General features: G+C 47.2%; 1 protein-coding gene across 1 annotated transcript in view; it reads left to right on the top strand.

Annotated features, from left to right (window-relative positions):
* The window catches only part of LOC147903782 (tRNA ligase 1-like), a 253,182-nt gene that overhangs the window by 137,034 nt on the left and 95,979 nt on the right, over nt 1–20,169 (top strand). Inside the window, exons 10-11 of the mRNA XM_087401184.1 lie at nt 7,852–7,916; nt 8,003–8,143. Of these exons, the coding sequence (XP_087257310.1) occupies nt 7,852–7,916; nt 8,003–8,143 (206 nt within the window). The remainder of the gene's footprint in view (nt 1–7,851; nt 7,917–8,002; nt 8,144–20,169) is intronic.

Raw genomic sequence — 20,169 nt, forward strand, 5'->3', positions numbered from 1 at the left:
AGTTGAGTACAGAGCATCCTTTACAGCTATAGTGGAGTGTGTTTGGCTTCGGAAGCTACTTGCAGATCTTTTTGCATGTCACACTGCTTCTACCGTGATTCCACTGATAGTCAGAGTGCTTTGGTTGTTTCACAGAATCCTATTTTCCTTGCTGGCACAAAGCATATTCAGATTCACTATCACTATGTTAGAGAGCGATTGTCAGCAGGTGATATTCAGTTGTCTTATGTTCCCACTGAAAACAACTTGGCAGATCTATTTACGAAGGCTCTACCTCGATTTTTCGGCAAGCTTTAAATTTAGAACCTTTCTTGATTTGTTGTACTCTGTACAGTCATAGATTGTTATATCGGAGCTGCTGCTGCTCCCCGCTCCCTCCTGCTGCCCCCTTCGCTGCTCCCTCCCTCCCCTCCTTGCTGCTTCCTCCCTCCCCCCTACCCTCGACTCCCCTCCTTCTCTCCCGCTGCTGCAGCCCCCCCTGCGCGCTGCCTTCTCCCCCTTGCGCGCTGCCTCCCCCTTGCGCGCTACCTCCTCCCCTCTGCGCGCTGCCTCCCCCCTGCGCGCTGCCTCCTCCCTCCCCTCCCCGTTGCCTGCTGCTCCCCCCTGCGCTGCTGCAGCACCCCCCGTTGCCTCCCCCTTGCGCGCTACCTCCTCCCCTCTGTGCGCTGCCTCCCCCCTGCGCGCTGTCTCCTCCCTCCCCTCCCCTTTGCCTGCTGCTCCCCCCTGCGCTGCTTCTCCCCCCTGCGCTGCTTCAGCCCCCCCTCGCTGCTGCAAGCCCGTCCCCCTCCCTCTCCTCCACTCCTCCTCTCCTCTTTCCTCCCCTCCTCTTCCTTCTTCCTCTCCCTTTGCTGCCCCCTCTTCTTCCTCCCCTCTACTTGCTGACTCCTCCTCTCCTTGCTCATTCCTCTCTCTCTCTCTCCTTCCTTTCACCCTTTCCCCTCATCTAGAGTACCCCTATTTGGGTTAGGGGTCTCCTGGGCTTCAGCCTGGGCTTGAGGAAAGCGGACATAGTTCTTTTTTTTGGTTTTGAATCGGCCTTTCCCACCTCGATTGACGAATGGGTTCCCATTTAGTCAATCCGTTACCGCCCACACCGGCCGCGAGAACTGTCACTTTCTCAAAAGACGAGCTGCAGCAACGGCAAAAGGATTTGGAGCATGAGTGTTCAACTACTCTCTTCGCATGCATCCATGGATCCCATCCCTCCAGGTCACAAGTCAGAGATTGGATGCTTGCGGCACTTCCCTAGGAGCTCGCCCCCCACCTTAAGGATGTTAGTTTGTTGGGACGAGGTTTCTTTCAGGTGTGCCTAGATTCCCCGAACCTCACGAGAGACCTGCTACAAGCCGGTTTTCTTTTTCTAGGCTTTAGGAGGATTTTTTTGTTTACCTTTCAACTTGGCTTTGACCCAGTTGAAGAGGACAAGCAGGGAGTTTCTATTTTCATCAGATTCCCTGGTCTTTCCTCAGTTTATCACCGGCTACTTTCAGTTATTGGTGAGAGGTTTGGTGTGGTAGCAGAGATCCCCCCTCTTCCTGGCGAACCCTCTTCGGCTGCTGAGGCGGTCAGGATGGATGGGGTACCTAGGGTTAGGGTCATTGTCCAGGACCCCAATATTTCAGATGACCACATGATGCTACAGCGACCCGATGGGTCCTTCTTTTGCCAAAGATTTGAGGTTGCAGGTCGGCAGGACCAGTGCAGGATTTGCAGATCCTCGGGACACTTCGCCAAAGATTGCCCAAAGAAGAAAAAGAGGCCCAGAAAGCAACCAACTCGTACTAGCTTACGACAGAGAGCTGGAGCAGGACCTACCGCTCCACAAGCACCGCCTTAGACACGGGATCCCTCCCCTCCTAGGGCTACCCGAGTCCCTCCTGCACCTCGCACCATCTCTGGCCCACGGTGGGTTCCGGCCCTTTGCTTTAGATCACACATCCACCGCTTTGGAGGCTACCCCCTTGGAGCCTCGGGAGGAGACTAGTGTTTAGGAGCCTTGTTCGACCCCATCCCTGGATCAAGCTGCACCTTCCTCAGCAGCCGAGGTTGTTGGCACCTCGTCCGCAGCACTTCTTGATCAGGATTGAGTACAGGTGCCTCCTTCTTTAGATAGAGGGAAGAGGATCTTACATTCTATCCGTGCTTTGGTCAGAATCCTTCGTACACCCTCCCCAGGACTGGCTCAACGGAACTCCTTTTCCGCTTTGGAGGAGCTCTCTGAACTCCTAGATGATGATTTTGTACCTTCTACTTTCGGAGAGCCAGTTATCGGCATCTCTTGTGAGAGATCCTTCTCTCTTTCACCTGTGGACTTTCCTCCCCTTGGACCTCGTGTGTATGGCAGGAAGTCAGCTCCGATGGAGGGTTCTTTTTCCGCCACCAGGTCGGGTAAGGTATCCAACCCGCTTCCTCTCGCCGATGAGGATAGCCAGTTGGAATATATAGGGATTGGGCGGCATCCCTCATCGCCGTCGCAGACAGCTGATCAGGAATCAGCTCCATCCAGGTGGTTCAGGTGGTTCCCTAGACATTCTTTTTCTTCAGAAACACAAATTGGATGTCCGAGATTGCTCCACGTCAGGTAAGCTGCTTTCAGGCCGGACTTTTTGGCTTCCTACCTTGGGAACCAGAGGAGGTACATGCATATCAGTTTCAGATTCTATTCTCCCTGTGATCATTGGACACGGCACGATAACCCCCTCCAGAGCCCAGTGGGTTTTACTTCTGATTGACGGACGTAAGGTTGGTTTCCTCAACCTCTATGCTCCGAACAACAGAGGGGACCATGTTCTATTGTGGAAAGAGTTGCTCTTATGGGCCGACATTGCAGATTCATGGATTATTCATTAGGAAAAAAGGGAGCTCATTTTGGGGCCTTTTAGAAGAGAGAGAAAATAGGCTCTCAACCAATTAGGAGCGGGCCAACGTAACGTTGAAAATTCAACAAAAGAAGATGAAAATAAGAAAAAGAAATAGTACTATATGTTCGTAGAAGCATGTCACATTAATGAGGTGATCTGATTTGAATCTTTAAAAAATTTATTTTCTGTACAGAATTTGATGATTCTGACACCGCAGACGCGTCCGGAGCGGCCCAAAACCCCAAGAACGGCACTGAAAACGCTGGAATCGGATATCCGGAGGCCCGGAAACGGCCAAAAAAGGCCGAAAAACGCGATTTGCAGCAAAATGCGATATGGCACTTTTGAAATTTCAAAAGATGCCAGATCGCATTTTGCTGCAAATCCCACTTTTCGGCCTTTTTTGGCCATTTCCGGGCCTCCGGATGTCCGATTCCAGCGTTTCCAGTGCCGTTTTTGGGGTTTTGGGCCGTTCCGGACGCGTCTGCGGTGTCAGAATCACCAAATTCTGCACAGAAAAGTGTTGCTCTTATATGAACATTGAATGTAAAGCATGTGAAAGAATATATTTATTCCTTTTCACACTGACATTTCTCACGCAAGTATCCATATTTTCTTGCTTTTGTAGAGAGAGAAAAGAGAAAATAGTGAATTTCTTACAGGGCTCCAAAATGAGCTCCCTTTTTTCCTAATGGGAGGTGACTTCAACATGGTTGAGGTACCTTCTGATAAGCAAGGGGGCAGAGAAGGTGGTATTCATTCCCTCGAGAGAGCAGCTTGGGATGCCTTCTTATTCAGGTTTAGTGGCAGAGATGTTTGGTCAGATGATTGATTTCATATTCAGTCTCAATCACTTTTGTTTTCATGGTCGAACCATAGGGTGCATATGCCTATCCATCCTCGGATTGACAGATTCTATCTGGATGACTGGGCTCTTGATAGAGGGGGGACAGTTTGCATTGCACCTGGTGTTTCCACTTCCGACCATTTTCCAGTAGTTCTGTCCATCTCAGAGGCCCATCTGAGAGGACGGTCTCACAGTATTAGGATCCGCGATGCCTTATACACGGATGAGACTCTCACAAAGGCAGTCTTGGAGATCTGGGTTTCTCACATGCAGAGGGGGTGGCCGGTCCTTCACATGTGGCCACAGCACTTGTCAATATCAACGACTTTTATCACTCCGTTGCTAGTGCTCAGCGAGGTGAGGTCCTCAGGCGGGAGGTTGGTATCCGCCGGCAGTTGGCAGCCTTGCAGAGGGAGGAGCAGAGACCACCATTAGATGCTTGGATACAGGAGCGCCTTGCTGCAGCAAGGGCTCAGTTGCAGACATTGCTTGATCAGAGAGCAGAGTATGCCTTTCATGCACAGGAGTCATTTTGGATACAGATGGGAGGGAGACTCAATAAACACTTTTTCTCTACACTTGGTCCCAGACATAGTAGAGAGAGTGTCAGGCAGCTTATTGACTTCGACGGCGTTTTGCAGTCTCATCCGAATACTGTATTGCACTTAGCGACAGCTTTCTATGCCTCCCTTCTTTCCGCAGATTCTGACACACAGGCCATAGATGTGGCTAGAGAGGAAGTTTGGCAGAGTTTACCTGTGTTGGTCTCACCAGAGATGATATGCTTACTTGATGCACGCTTTACCAACACAGAATTCAAGTCTACCCTCTCCGCCCTTCATAAGGGGAAATGCCCTGATTCCGATGGTATTACTCCTTCTTTCTTTATAGCCTTTTGGGATATGATAGGTGATCCTATTACTTCAGCCCTGCAGGGCATTTGGGACTCGGGTGAGATGCCTGACTCACTGACCGAGGGACTCATACACCTTATCCCGAAAGGTGGCAACAGGAATTTTGTATTCCATTGGAGACCCATCACTCTGATTGGAGGGGTAAGTGGTGACAGATTTGAGATTTCTAGATCAGTTCGTTAGGGATGCCCTTTAGCCCCCTTCCTCTTTCTTTTTGTGGCAGAAGCTATGAGTATCTTCCTTAGATCTCAGGCTGAGCTTTTTGGGTTGAGATTGCCCTTGAGACAGGAGCAGGAGCTTCTTGACTGTGAGTTGGCTGATGATACTGAGGCCTCTTCGCAGTCACTTGATTCTTTCCGGACAGCCTTGAATATTTTTTGCTCAGCAGCAAGGGCACACATTAACTGGCATAAATCCTTCGGGTTTTGGATCAGTGATGAGGAAACTCTAGACTGGGGAGTTGAGCTTGGCTTTTCCTAGATTCAGAGGGGTGTTTTTGTCAGATATCTGGGATGCCAGGTAGGGTTGGGCATCTCTCCAGCACAACAGTTTGCCCCAGTACTAGAAAGAATAAGGAAAAAACTACTTTTTTGGAGCTCAGTGCAACTCGACCTTGCCTCTAGAGTTGTGGTAGTGAACCAGGTTCTTTTGGCCACCGCCTGGTTTGTGTGTTCTTGCTGGTGCCGGTTTAGGGATTGCATCACTCAGCTCATTAGACCAGTCAGGAATTTTTTATGGAGTGGACTTGATGGCACAGCAGATGTTGCAGCGAGGGTGGCCTGGGAGACCATTATTCTCCCTACATGTGAAGGGGGCCTTAACATCATTGACTCGGATCTGTAGTGCAGGGCATTGCTTTGTAAGGTGGTGGTGAGGGGACTCATGCGTGGGCAGGAACCTTGGAAGGATTTCTTTTTTGGACGCATTCATGCTTGCACACCAACCTTGGGAGATGATTGGGTGGACAGCCCAAGGTGGATTTTTACTTTAGCCCCTCTCAGATGTCCTGCCTCTTCTCTCATGTTTGCCATCCTGAAAGCTTGAGGGAGCTTCAAGAACACTCTTCGAAGGGTTCCGCCCTCTATCCTACAAGAGATTGATAGGCAGCCGGTCATTTGGAATGATAGTATACTTGATGAGCATGGCAGACCACTGGGCACTTCCCATTACATGCAGTGGTCTAGATGGGAGAGAGGCCCCGCCTACATAGTAGGTACGTGTAAGGCATTTATCAGGCTACTTGAGGATCAGAGACTGCAGTCGGTGAGTCACCTCAGAGGGGTAGCACGCAGGGTTCAGCAGATAGATGCAGCCATCCTGGTGGAATGGGCAGTTGAGTTGCCTATTACTTCCACCACTTGGATGGGAGCTTTTTCGAGGACAACAGTTGCTCTACAGGTGATCGCTCTTCGAGGTCTCGGAGAAGATGCACTGGTCCTTGACGTTGGGGATGGAGGTATACTCTGTAGATCCACGGATGATATTCTTCTAGAGGTTGCCTTTCAGACTGTCAGGATTGCTGGTTTTGTGGACCATGGAGTGGGCTTGGAGTGGTACTTAGACCCCGACCCTCTACTTTTAGCCTTGGTATTTGGGAGGTTGTGGTTGTATGTAGGTGCACCTATCAGGTGCTTGTAGTGGGACTCAGGAGAGTGGGAGTGGATAGATCATGGGCACCGAGAGAGGGGAATTTCCTTTTTTCGTTTCACGGTTGGTAATGCCAGGAGATTTCAGCCGAACAGTAGGGGTTGGGTTCCCTCCAGAGCCCCCCATTGGGACAGCTCTTCATCACTGCAGATTTGCGTAGGAATTTCTGGAGGAGGCTCTGGAAATCCCTCAGAAATAGAAAGATCACTCTTTTCTTCTGGCTTTCTATTCATGGAGGGATTGCAGTGAACCTGTGGAGATCACGTTTTGGGGCTGATCCCACTTGCCCTCGCTGTCATTCTGCAGAGGAGTGAGTGCAACATTGCCTTTGGGACTGCAGTCAGGCGAGGACTATTTGGAAAGTGGTTGCGAGGATACTCAGCATTTTTCATACTTCCCCTTTCTTCATGACTTGGGGCTCGGTTGCATGGTTATCCCTTACTGGGCCCCAGGTGTTTTATGAGGGTGAGCCTTCTTCTTGGGCACTCTTGGTCCGCTGGCAAGTGATAGAGCCCTGCTCTCTTCAGGATGTGCCACTTACTCCCTTCAGGGCTTCTCATGCTTCAATGGACACCTCTTGGGAGATCTTGGCTAGCATTTCCTCTCGGCACATTTGGAGAGCCAGATATACAGAGGCCTTGGATGGCACCCAGATACACCCTTCACGGGTGTTCACGGGTATTTGGACTGACACAGTTCACAATTTGATAGCCATTTGGGCTAGCATGCAGGGCCCTTCACAGGCAGCCTCTTCTAGAAGGACTGTTTTTCTTCGAGTTTGGAAGGGTTCTCTCTTTTTCTCGGAGGTTTCTATTGGATTGAGATGGCACTATCAGCCCCAATTCTTTCTTTTTGGCTCTTGAGCTTTTCATGCATTGCATGGTGTATCCCGTATAGAGCTTGCTCTAACGGTTTTCTTTAATACTTAATAGAAGTGTCTTTTTTGGGGGGGGGGGGGGGGGGGGGGGGAAAGGATCGTCATATCCCTACTGGATGACCATGTGTAATTAGGATATTGATTATTCAAGTATCCCATACATGCTTCTTTTTACTTGGTATGTGCCTTGTAGGCTTAGTTATAGTCAGTTAGGACTATTGGTACAGTTAGTATATGTACCAGTTAGGTCAGTTAGTATATGTACCAGTTAGGTCAGTTAAAACACTTAGTCCAGTTAGGGCATTTAGCCCTAGGTTTTTTTCATATTGGCTCTCTCTTGAGCCTCCACTTGTAGTTGCAGCATTTTCAATACAACATCTCGTTTTTCTCCTTCTCACCTCCATTTTTGAGCTTCGATTGCTTGCCATAGCCAGCAAATCTACAGAAATGAATTGTAAATGATGCTAAACATGTAAGGGACCGAGTAATGTGATCCTGAATGGAGATGTTGTGCATTGTGGAACCACCTGAGTCAATTGAAAAGCTACTTAAGTTTCATGTTTTAGGGAGTTTCAATTTTGAACGTCTTTTCTATATGAACCTAGACTTGTGAATGGACCTAGACTCGTGAATGGAGTACTTATGTATGTGGTTGGAGGTTGGAATGCATAATAAAAACAGTGGGGGTTTTTGGTATGTCAACAGTTGAAGGAGTGCCAGGGCCAAGTCTACGGGAAATATGTGCTAGGCACAAGGCTAGTGAAGAAGAGGTACATTGTGTTATCAGTGTTTTTCAGTCTCCTCCTGGGTTTCAGTCTCAGGTGTCTAAGTCATGATTGATACCACTGCTTTGCAGCAAGTGAAGGAACTGCTTCGGAATATTGGCCCAGAAATGTGCTCAGATTGGACAGACTGGACCGTGGGCCAGAATGATTCATCATTGTTCACTAAATTTTTAAGTGCGGCTCCTGCAGATCACATGACAACAAAGTTACAGGTAGGAACCTTTTGAAACCTAGAGGGCAGCTTATTCTTGGGTACTGATTGAGAACATAAGCCTAGCCTCGCTTACTAGTTTTTCCTTTTTTCTTTTTTAAAATTGCTCATTTGCTCATAATTTTTTCTAAAAGGACTCTCAAACTCCTTTCTTTCCTTTGCTCCAACACTTGTTTTATAAAAATTTTAATTTTTAAGATTGGATATATTCTAGTCTCATGAAGGTGTATATATATAGGAACCGCCTTGTTTCTTGTCTTTCAAGGCCTTTGGTAAATCAAATGCTGCAATATTTTATTTCATATGTTTGTCAAGCAGAAGAACATGGCTGCAGAATTTGCAAGTAAATTGCTTTGTTAATGTTTCTAATCAATGGATTAAAAAAATAAATAGTTACAATGTAGGTTATTGATTTAATACTTGCAAGATAAGTAATATCTTGTGCTGGTCATGTGGACACCTACTTGTAACTACTGCTTTATTTCGTAAATACATGTTGATAACATAGAGCCCTTGCAGTGGGAACCTGGCTTGTGGTTGGTTGCATTCCAATTTCATGCTCACGATGTGGTTTTGTACAGGAGTCTCAGAGGCACTTTATTTGGCTTTGGCTGCTGGCAAAGGAGGTTTGGAGGACAGCTTTGAGTATGGTCTTCGCTGGGATTCAGGATGAGATGGTCATGACATGGGGAGCAGTGGCCTTGGTTATAAATAGAGGACCTTCTTGCGGGTACGAGGACATTTTGGGGAGTTCTTCCTTTGGATTAGTAGGACAGAAGTTGACCTTCCTTCGTCCATTCTCTGCACTTCACAGAAATGGTGTGGACACCTGGACACTGTCATAGATGGATCATGGAAGTTGATAGCGAGAATCATTGCCTGGTACATAGGGACAGCTAGGTGCATAGAGCAGTAGACCACATCAGCCTTGGAGACAATGGCCAGCATTTGGCTAGATATCAATCATACTCTCGGAGGTAGATGGTGATAGCATCTAGGAAGATTTCTGATCGTGCTAGGCGAAGGAGGGAGGCTTTTATCAGTATATGGGAGCCAGGCCCTTTCTTTTATTTCACAAATGACTGGAGGGGTAATCCCTCATAGAGCGGCCAGCCAGGGGGATATCCTTGTGCTTTCCATTGTACCCTTCATTGTGGAGTTGTATTTTCCCTGTTGTCCGTGTAACTAAGGAGCTTTTTAATAGAAAAATCTTTTCTCTTGAGAAAAAAAGTGGATCTAGAACATAGCTTCTCCCTGCTTTGCCTCCTCCTAGCATGCTCTCTTGTTCTCATTCCTTCCCAAACTGAGTGCTATATTAAGAAACTCAAAAGCAAAAACTCAAAGCTCAAAACTAAAAAATCCTAATCAACTATGATGACCATGATCCTGGTGCCTTTGTAGTCCTCCAATGGTAATGAGTCTATATTGTATCTCCCTTTGTCAGGTCATCTCTCGTTGTGGTGGGGGACGTGGCCTCTGTGACCTCTACATATGGTGGGCCATCTTAAGAGTGATACCTCCACTTTGACGGTCCCTTTGAGTAGAGCTGGGATAGACTAGACCTCGTACGGCTGTCTCTGCCAATACGGTTTGGGAGCTCATTATCGTCCTCTCTGGTATCGGATTTCAGCAATGCTTCAACCGTTTTTGCCGGTACCTTGCATGGAACTTCAGAATAGGCTTGAGGATTGGATTTTGGTGCCTTGATGCAAGCCCTCTCTATTTATGGTTTGGCAGCTGGTCTTCATGTTAATTTTCAGAAGCCTAAGCTGCTCCCTTTGCATTCCAAAGACTGGCATAGTCTATTATGGCACGGGGATATCATTCCACCCACTTAGTTTGTTCGTCATCTTGGTTACCCTTTGGGGTGGGAACTCACTCGCCGACAACAAACTGATTAACAAACTGATTGGGTTTTGGCTAAGCTTCGGCAAAAGCTTGAGTATTGGAAACTTGCAACCTGGCCTTTGCACGTTCGTCTTCGAATAGTGCAGTCCATCCTTGTGGCATGTATTCAATTTTACGTGCCATTGATCATGTTCACTGAGGCAGATCTTACATCTTTCATGTCTGTCTTTATGGAACTCTTCTGGCGATCCCAACATAGCAGAAAAAGTCTCAGGATGCTTTCGATGCATCACATTTGTTCTCCCAAGATGCATGGTGGATTGAACATCACGGATATTCATGTGCATATTCTTGCCCACAGGGGGAAAATGTTGCTGCAATTTCTGCAAGGTGATCAGTAGCCTTGGGCTCTCATGATTAGGACTCTGGTTAGTCATATCAGTATTTTTGCGTTTGGTCATTGGCAACTCGATCACTGGGATTTCTTTTTTGGTTGCACTGATGGCACTTTGCCTGGATGCCCTTTTGTCTCCCGCTTGCTTCTTGACTGGAAGCATGTTCTTTCTCATCTGGAATGGAATGGACGGCAATCTTTGCTTAGGAATTCTTTGAGAGCTGAAAGCATTCACTGGTCGAAAGTCTTTCGGCCTCCCTTGGCTTTACAGGAACCTCAACGTTCCTACTTTGTCTCGTTTAAAGGCATCACCTCGGTTGCTGGTGTTGTAGATGATGCTGGTACTGTTCTCCCCTTTTCTCTAGCAGCTACTACATATGGATTGGGCTCTCATTATCGTCCTTTATGGCGACAAATTACTTCTATGCTTTCGACCTTTGTTCCGATTCCTCCTTTGGAACTCCAGGATGTTGAGAGTTGTGGTGCCATGAGCACATAATTAGAGACTAAGGTATGGTATAGGAAAGAATCAAAGTAGCCACCCTAGGATGTGGACTGCATGATGTGGAGATGTGGATTGAGGATATCCACAAGGAGAGATGTGGATGAGAGGATCCCACATGGTTGACTATTCAAAGGGCTCTCTCTATATCAGAGGCCTATCATGTATTATTGAGTACAAGAGAAGAAACGCACATTCACTCAAGATTCTGTTTATGAGTCCAAGCTAATCTATCTTGGAACCTAATTGACTTGAGGTATATGTCATGAGCATTCTCTTCATCATGTCTCCACATAGGTTCCATCCACCTTAGAGCACTCCATGGATCCTGAGGCACGCATGCTTTCTCATGGTATCAGAGCTTAGGTCTAGAGGCTTGCCTTAGGAGTTTTTCTCCTAGGTTAGTTTTAGTTTTAGATTGAGAGTGAGAGAGTTCTTATGAAATTTCCGACCATTTTCTCCCATGTGAGATAGAGAATTATGTTCATCTCTTCTGATAGGAAGTCTCAGCCCAAAGATGTCAGCTTGAGACATCAGTTTATTTGGATGCCTCTCCACAGACATTGACTTCTTTCAGGACAGCATTGGATTTATTTTGCTTGGCGGCAGGGGCGCAGATAAATTGGCATAAATCCAATGGCTTTTGGATCAGTGATGAGGACACTCCAGTTTGGGAACTTGACATAGGGTTCACTTGGGTTCAGAGGGGTGTGCCTATCAGGTATTTGGGCTGCCAGGTCGGCTTGGGTATTTCTACCACGCAGCAGTTTGCTCCCGTGTTGGAGAGCATCAGAAGGAAGCTTCTCTTTTGGAGCTCAGCCAAGCTGGATCTTGCCTCTAGAGTTGTGGTGGTCAACCAGGTCCTCTTGGCCACGGCCTGGTTTATTTGTTCATGTTGGTGCCGTTCTAGGGACTGCATCATTCAGCTCAGAAGACCGATCAGGAACTTTCTCTGGAGTGGGCTTGATGGCACAGCAGATGCCTTAGCCAGAGTGGCTTGGGAGACCCTCATCCTCCCTACACAGGATGGGGGTCTCAATATTATTGATCCAGATTTACAGTGCAGAGCCTTACTTTGCAAGTTAGTGGTGCGAGGACTTATGCCAGGACAGGAACCGTGGAAGGACTTTCTTATCAGCAGCATACAGAGGTGCACACCTTCCTTAGGAGGAGACTGGATGAGCAGTGTAAGATGGATCTTCACCTCAGCACACCTCAGATCACCTTCATCCCCTCTCATGGTTGCCATTCTGAAAGCTTGGGCTAGTTTCAGAAGCTCTCTTCAGAGGATTCCTCCTTCCTCCCGGGAAGAGATTGATAGGCAGCCCATCATGTGGAACGACAGTATTTTAGATGATCGTGGCAGACCACTGGGTGCCTCACTCTACATGCAGTGGGCCAGGTGGGAGAGGGGACCTGCTTCTTCTTTGGGATCTTGGAAGGCCTTCCGTAGGCTTCCAGAGGAAACCAAGTCAAGGTTGACAGGACATCTCAGAGGGAGTGCAAGGAGGATCTTGCAGATTGAGACAGCCCTTCCAGAGGCTTGGATAGACACAGATGATATGCCTCTCACTACCTCCACTTGGGCAGGTACTTTCTCGAGAGGCGGGGTTCCACTTCAGGTCTTAGCCTTCCGAGATGCACAGGAGGATGCTTTGGTTTTCAGTGTCCAGGATGGTGGCAGATTGCTCAGATCTACAGATGATTTATTGCTTGAGTCTGCTTTTCAGCCTATCAGGGTCGTAGGCCTTTTGATGCAGGGATCAGATTCAGAGTGGTTCTTAGACCCTGACCCCCAGTTACTCTCCACCGGGTCTTGGAGACTTTGGCTCTATGGAGGAGTTCCCATCAGGTATTTACAGTGGGACCCCGGAGAGTGGGAGTGGATTGACGCGGGGCATCGAGAGAAGACCATCCCCTTCTTTCGTTACACGGTCAGTAATGCCAGGAGATTTCAGCTCAGTAGTAGAGGCTGGAGACCCTCCAGAGTTCCTCATTGGGAGACTTTTGGTATTACTGCGGATCAGCAGAGATACTTCCGGAGGAGGCTCTGGAAATCCCACAGGAATAGAAAGATCACTATCTTCTTTTGGCTTTCTATTCATGGTGGGATTGCAGTGAACCTTTGGAAGTCCAGATTCGGAGCCGACCCTACTTGCCCTCGTTGCCTTTCTGCTTCGAAGTCTATTCAGCATTGCTTATGGGATTGCAGACAGGCGAGATTGATTTGGATGGGGATAGCCAGGATCTTCAGTCACTTTGCCCATTCCCCACTCTTTATGACTTGGGGCTCGGTGGCTTGGCTTTCTCTTACAGGACCTCAGGTTTTCTATGAGGGACTTGACTCCTCCCGGGCCATTTCAGTTCGATGTCATCGGGTTGAGCTCTGCTCGTTGGATGTGGTTCCACACCGTCCTTTTACAGCTGTACATGCCTCTGTGGACACTTCTTGGGAGATTATAGCGAGCATAGCAGCCTGGCATATCTGGAGATCCAGATGCACAGAGGCTATGGAGGGTACTCAGGTTCATCCCTCGCACACATTGGCTAGTATCTGGACAGACATCGTACACTCTCTGATGGCCATATGGACGGGTATGCAGGGGGACTCCCGTGCAGCCTCAGCTAGGAGGGCTTCTTTCTTCAGGGAATGGAAGGATTCTCCTTTCTTCTCTGAATCTACTACAGGGTTGAGATGGCACTTTCAGCCTCAGCCTTGGTTTCTTTCCACCTCACTCTGAGGGGGTTTTTTATTATCCTCATGATTTCATGATGTATTCCGCTTTGAGCTTGCTCTCGCGGGTTTTTGTTCTTACTTAATAGAAGTCTTTTTCATGAAAAAAAAAAAAAAAAGAATTATGTTCATCTTCTGCGAGAGTTCTTTGGGAGATTATGTGAGAAAGAAGTAGAATTTATTAGCATCCTCGGGGGGCCAAAAGATGACCCATGGGACCCTTCTCGATACAATGTAAAAAGAGTCTCCTCAAGGAGAGGGGTCAGGAGTCTATGAGTTCATGACGGCAGGTAAAAAGACGAGTGACAAAAGATCCCAATGCTGCCGGAGAGGCAGTGAAGAGAACTGATGTCAACTGAGCGGAGTCCCCCAGTATCTGCTGGTAGTGCTCCTTGATATGTGCATATCGGGGGCACTGTAGAGCTACATGTGCCTCCGTCTCAACTGTCTGCATGTCACAAAGGGTACAGATTGTAGCATGTTTGGGCTGGTGTATCCAAGCTCCCTGCTCAATGGCGAATGTATGAGATCTGGTACGGAACCTGGCGATGTTTCTGCGATATAGAAGGGGGATAGGTGTGCTAATATAAGACTAAGCATGAGTCTCTATGGACATGTATGTAGACTAATATGTGGGGTTTATGTTGTCTTGGTAGTATTCCAGCTTTACCCTCTTTTCACTTGTCAACCAATGATTCCGCAAAGTGCTCAGTAAAGACAGTTGAAACTCTTGCATGTTGACCTTTTCAGGCGGCATGGTCAAATATGCTTCCACTTTCCATTTGCTGAACCATGAGGGAGCAAAGTTTTCATTGAGAGCTTCTTGTGAGAGAGAGGTATTTTTATGTAGAGAAATCTCTCTATTCTTGTTCTCCAAGAGAGAAAGATACATCAGCGATTTCAAATTTGAATAGCAACTAAGGCACTTTTAAGCTAAAAATCTCTAGTAGCGGCCGACCAAGACTCCAACAAAGAGGCAAGCTTCTTCCAACAAGCCCAGCCTCACAGCTCCATATCAAGGACTTTCTTTGGCTTCTCTGCCTACACACATCAGTCCAACGAGTTGCCTGACAACCTCAGCAAACCCGCCTCAGCAGCAAGCAGAGCCTCAACTACGACTCGTAACAACTTCGGGCTCACGGGCAGCTCCTCTTCCCAAACGGCTCTTCAACAACACGAACGATGGCAGCTGATTGCAAAGCCAAGCATAGGCGGCTCCCTGCAACAAAGACTCTCGACTCTTCACCAACGGGAAGGCTCCTGCTAAATGCCACAGCCTGTCGACGTACTCTCCAACGCTCTAAACAATTGCATGTAGCTGAGAGACCAGAACCAACGGGCACCAGCAAGCTTCTCCTTCAATGACCTCACTCCCATTCTAAGGCTGTAAGCCCCTACAGCAGTGAAGCCCAAGCTTCAACAAAGCCTCGACCAAATGGCTGGCTTGTAGTAGAGACCTCCACGCACGGGCTCCTCCTTGGTTTGTAGCGACAACGCCATAACAACATCAAGGCTTCAAAAGCATGTGCTATTTCCTCGGATGCGAACCTCCACGAGGGCAGCTAGCACGAGCAGCAAACGGACGTCCATCACTCCAAATAGCTTCAAAGTAGGGCCTGCAAATCGAGACAGATGGTGAACAGCCTCATAGAGGCCTCCACAACAAAAAAAAAAACAAATCCATAGGCTCACGGACGACTCACGTCCTTTGAAAACTCTACAAGCAGCCTCACCGACATCCCGTTCAGAGTAGCGCGCCATCTCCTGCATCACCATCTCCATCTCCTTTAAACCTTAGGAGATGACATGTGGAGGATAATATGTAACCAAGGTTGGGTTGAGCTCAACCAGGGTAGCTCAACCAGGGTATAGGCAGTGGTTAAACTTTTGCCACGTCATCCGCTGACTGTGCAGTTGCCACATCACCTGAGTTTACTTAACCGAGGTTAGGTTTCACTAAACTCCCATAGTCCATCTCATCAGCAGTGCCACCTAAGCACAGAGTCCCTTGCTAAGCATAGTCTGGAATTCAGCATGTGAATCCCTATGCCACATCATCAAGGCCCCCTCTTCTTCACAAAAATTCAACAAGCCGTAACTTGCAATCCAAGAAGAATTTGCAAATGCTCCAAAAAAGAAAAGTGATCGTCTTTTCGAGCTCTATGCGTCTATCAAGTCAGAATCATTGTATGCAATTAGACACTACCAATATTGAAAGAAATCAATTGGTAAGACCTTTGCAACAAATGACAAATCAAAGCATGAATGCACACATCATTGTCATAAGCATGCCAAAAGGGCAAGTGCATGAGATGACCATAGCACGAAGCATGGCATCCACACATAAAGCATCAAGGCACATGGAAGAACAAAGCATCGTCATCAAGCCATGAGCAGAATAACAGGAACAACATGTACTGAGAAACAAAAAAAAAAACCTTGCCAATCTTGCCTATATTTTGTAAATCAAACTTGACCACCTGAGAGTAGCTATGTAAGCACCCAGGGGAGGATTTGATCTTGTAACGCACATCTGACCACCTTGCAGTAGCCAAAGGATCATGGCACCAAGGGGAGGTGTTGAGAGTTGTGGTGCCATGAGCACATAATTAGAGGCTAAGGTATGGTATAGGAAAGAATCAAAGTAGCCACCCTAGGATGTAGACTACATGATGTGGAGATGTGGATTGAGGATATCCATAAGGAGAGATGTGCATGAGAGGATCCCACAGGGTTGACTATTCAAAGGGCACTCTCTATATAAGAGGCCTATCATGTATTGTTGAGTACAAGAGAAGAAATGCACATTCACTCAAGATTTTGTTTATGAGTCCAAGCTAATCTATCTTGGAACCTAATTGACTTGAGATATATGTCATGAGCATTCTCTTCATCATGTCTCCACATAGGTTCCATCCACCTTAGAGCACTCCATGGATCCTGAGGCACGCATGCTTTCTCACAGAACCGACTGGAAGATTGGACTTTGACTTCTCCAAGGTCCTTTTCTCGTCCTTTGAAGATTACTGTACGTGCATTGTATAAAATCCTTTTGCCTCAACCTTGGGTTTCAAAGAGAGGTGATTCTGTTTGGCGAATGCATCACCCAGCCAAGTGGTGGAGGAAAAGATTACAGCAACTTTGGGCCTATAAAGTACCGCTTCGGCAACAGGTTTTCTTTTGGCGAGTTCTTTTGGGAGTGTTTCCATCTGGACAGCTATTAGCTCATCGACACATTGCTCCTGCACTTTGCCATAGATGTTCTACTTCTTCGGAGACTGTGCCTCACTTGTTTTGGCATTGTCCGTGCTCTTGTGAGCTTTTTGCTCGCTTTGACAGCACCTGCGAGCGAGATTCCCATCTGTTCCGTTTGGGAAGTTCTTCTGGCTATTTGGCTTTCATCCATCCAGACCGGAGTTTCATCTTTTCTTCGTTTGGGTTCGCTACTGGGTACTATGGACTCTATGGACATAAAGGAATTGTAAATTCTTTGGTGATCCTACTTTCTCTCTGTTTGGCTTTTTTAGGCGTTCTCTGTAGCAATCTTTCTTTGATTGCTTGCAGACCCGCTGCATAGATCATGAGGTCTTTTTGGCATATACTGAAATTTTCAGTTGATGTAAGTGTAGCACCTTTTTTTTGAGGTTGCTACTCATATAATATAATCAATCAAAGATTTCACAAAAAAAAAGTGTGTGTGTGTGTGTGAAACACCTCTGAAAGATATAAAATAAGAACGCCTAGGTTCTTGTATAGCCAAAGGAGGGTGGAATACTTTGGACCAATAAATATTCTCAGCCTTCAAGGAATTTTCCGACAAAGAATCCTTGCCATGCCATTCCAAGTGGGATAAAATATGCTTCCAATCAAGCAGCAAACGAGAGACAAAAGGGCAGCCTCTGATCTTGCCTTGAATAGAGCCAAATAGAAAATCCCACTGTGTAGGCTGCCAATGCCCAAAAGCAGAAGTATCAATGTGCAACAAAAGAGAGCAGATCATGAAAGCCCAAGGCTGATCCCCTTGCATAAACTGCAACATCATTTTTCCCCTGTGAGTAAGTATATGCATTTGAATATTGAGTATGTTCAGACCCCCGTGCATCTTTGGAGAGCAGAGACGATGCATAGAGTAATATGAGACTTTTCTTGCCATTTTTTGAACACCAAAAAATCTCCATGATAGCAGACATAAAGGAAAACAAATCTGCCGTAGTGAACATGATGAGAGGCAGATAGAAAAGAGAGATTTTTTTCTTTTTCTGCAAAAAAGAGACTTCTATTAAGTAAGAAAGAAACTCGCTAGAGCAAGCTCTGTGTGGAAATACAACATGCTAAGCATGTAATAAAAAACACCTCAGAGGAATGAGGTAGAAAGAAACCAAGGCTGAGGCTGAAAATGCCAACTCAACCCTGTAGAAGTCTTAGCAAAAAAGGGAGAGTCTCTCCAATCTCTGAGAAAAGTAACTTTCCTGAAGGAGGCTGCTTGAGATGATCCCTGCATGGTCGCCCAACTGGCCATCAGAGTGTGTACCATATCTGTCCAAGTATTGGCCAAGATTTGAGAAGGGTGAACCTAAGAACCCTCCAAAGCCTCAGTGCATCTGGCTCTCCAAATGTGCCATGTTGCAATGCTAGCTAAGACCTCCCATGGAGAGTCGACCGAGGAATGAGCAGCCCTGAAGAGAGTGGCCGGAACATCCTCTAGAGAGCACGACTCCACAAGGTGTCGTCGGATGTGAAGAGCCGAAGAGGAGTCAAGTCTCTCAAAAAAGACGTGGGGCCCTGAAAGAGTAAGCCAAGCCACAAATCCCCTATATAGAAAGGTAGGTGAATAAAGGTGCTGAAAAGTCTTGCAATCCCCTTCCATACGATTCTTGCCTGTAATCCCAAAGGCAGTGTTGTATTTAGGAAAGAGAGATTTAGGGATTTAGAGAGAAGAAAATACAAGTTCTGTAGAAGAAGCAGAGAAAAAAACCAGTAAAAGTTCCAAGATGAGCTATATTTCAGAGAAAGAAGAAAGAAAGAAAGAAAGAAAGTTTATTAAAGTCTTCAGAAGACCGATGGGTCTATGAGACTGTGAAAATCCTGATACATCGAGCTGTGGTAGTGGAGCTACTAAATGAGCATCCATACCAATGCAAAATGCAAAAAATGCAAAAATGCAGAATGGCAGTACTAAGTCCTAAGTACAACATAGTCATGTCGATGGTCGACTATATATCAATCTCAGCATCTCATCCCCAGCAACAACAAGATATCAAGATGGATGAGGCAGTGGAGACATGAAGTCAGCAATAGAGTGATGTCGGCCACTCAGAGGTGCGGTCCTGGCACGTCTCTTGGTCATAGCTCTGCGTCTAACCAGGGCTACTGTGACCCCCGTCGGTCGGGCTCCGACTCTAAACAAGGAGGGGATGTCTCCAAGTGTGATCTGTGTGTCAACCCTCTGTCTGAGCTGTTGGGTCACGGGCTCCGGGTCACGGTCATGTCGAGGCCTCGTCTCGTTGGGGTCCATGTGATCTAGCTGAAAGAACTCCGTGATAGAGCTCTGAGAGGGATCAACCGAGGAAGAAGTCCGCTCCTATCTCCGTGCTCGGAGTATCCTCTCACGGTATCTAAGTGCCTCATGAATGAAACCTGCCAAACACCACTGGTCTGGGTAGGAGAGGAAACGGGCTAAAATCCCATAACTATTCTTGAAGAGGCAGTGGAAACGTCCTTGGATCTCATAGTACACAAGACACCTGAAGATGAAATGCTCCTCTGTCTCAATGTCCTGTATGTCACACAGTGTGCATATGCACCGCTCCCTGGGTACTCGCTCTACTCTGCCGCTCTGGATGCGAACTCTGTGTGAAGAGACCCGGAACTGCCCAAGAGAGATCCTCAACGAGTGGGTTAGGTGAATCTGTGTGTATCCTGGTGGGTCAATGAAACCCTCCGCTGTGATATGTAAGAAGTGATCTCTGTAGAAGCTAAGCTTCACTGGGAGTTCACTCGGTTCCAACGAGGTTCAAAAAGTGGGTAGCTGTAGTAGATCCTCACGGATAACCTGATTGACCTCATGTGATAAGAGGGGAGAGAACGGAGAATCCATGCTATACTGGAAGGGAGGTAGTGTATCCATGTGGAGCCCCAGTCGCTCAAACCATCTCTCTGTACGTGCATACCAGCACCTCTGATCTCCTCCTGCTGCAAGTGCCATAGAAGAGGATAGAGCTATCCATGGTAGCCTGCTACGCCTTGAGGTATACTCCTCATATTCCCTAACTCGGTACAGATATGTGATGACCTGAAATGCAGCATCTAGCTGTAAAGGGGGTGACCCAAACTCAACCTGAATGATATGGTGAGGAACGGATGACTTACCACGAATCATTCGTGATAACATGAGAACTTGTAGCTGCTCCACACGGGCCCATTCTGTATCCGACAAGTTTGGCCCCCAACAAGGGCTGCCGTACATCCCCGCTGGGCGAGCTAAGGAGTCAAAAAGCAACCCCTTGGTGTGTGGATCCTGAAAGTGTAAGCGGAAGCACTGCCTCTCTA

The sequence above is a fragment of the Dipteris shenzhenensis genome, chromosome 3 (assembly GCF_047967505.1).
Source record: "Dipteris shenzhenensis isolate YYH24624 ecotype China chromosome 3, Dip_SZ_1.0, whole genome shotgun sequence".
NCBI classification, from domain to species: Eukaryota; Viridiplantae; Streptophyta; class Polypodiopsida; order Gleicheniales; family Dipteridaceae; genus Dipteris; species Dipteris shenzhenensis.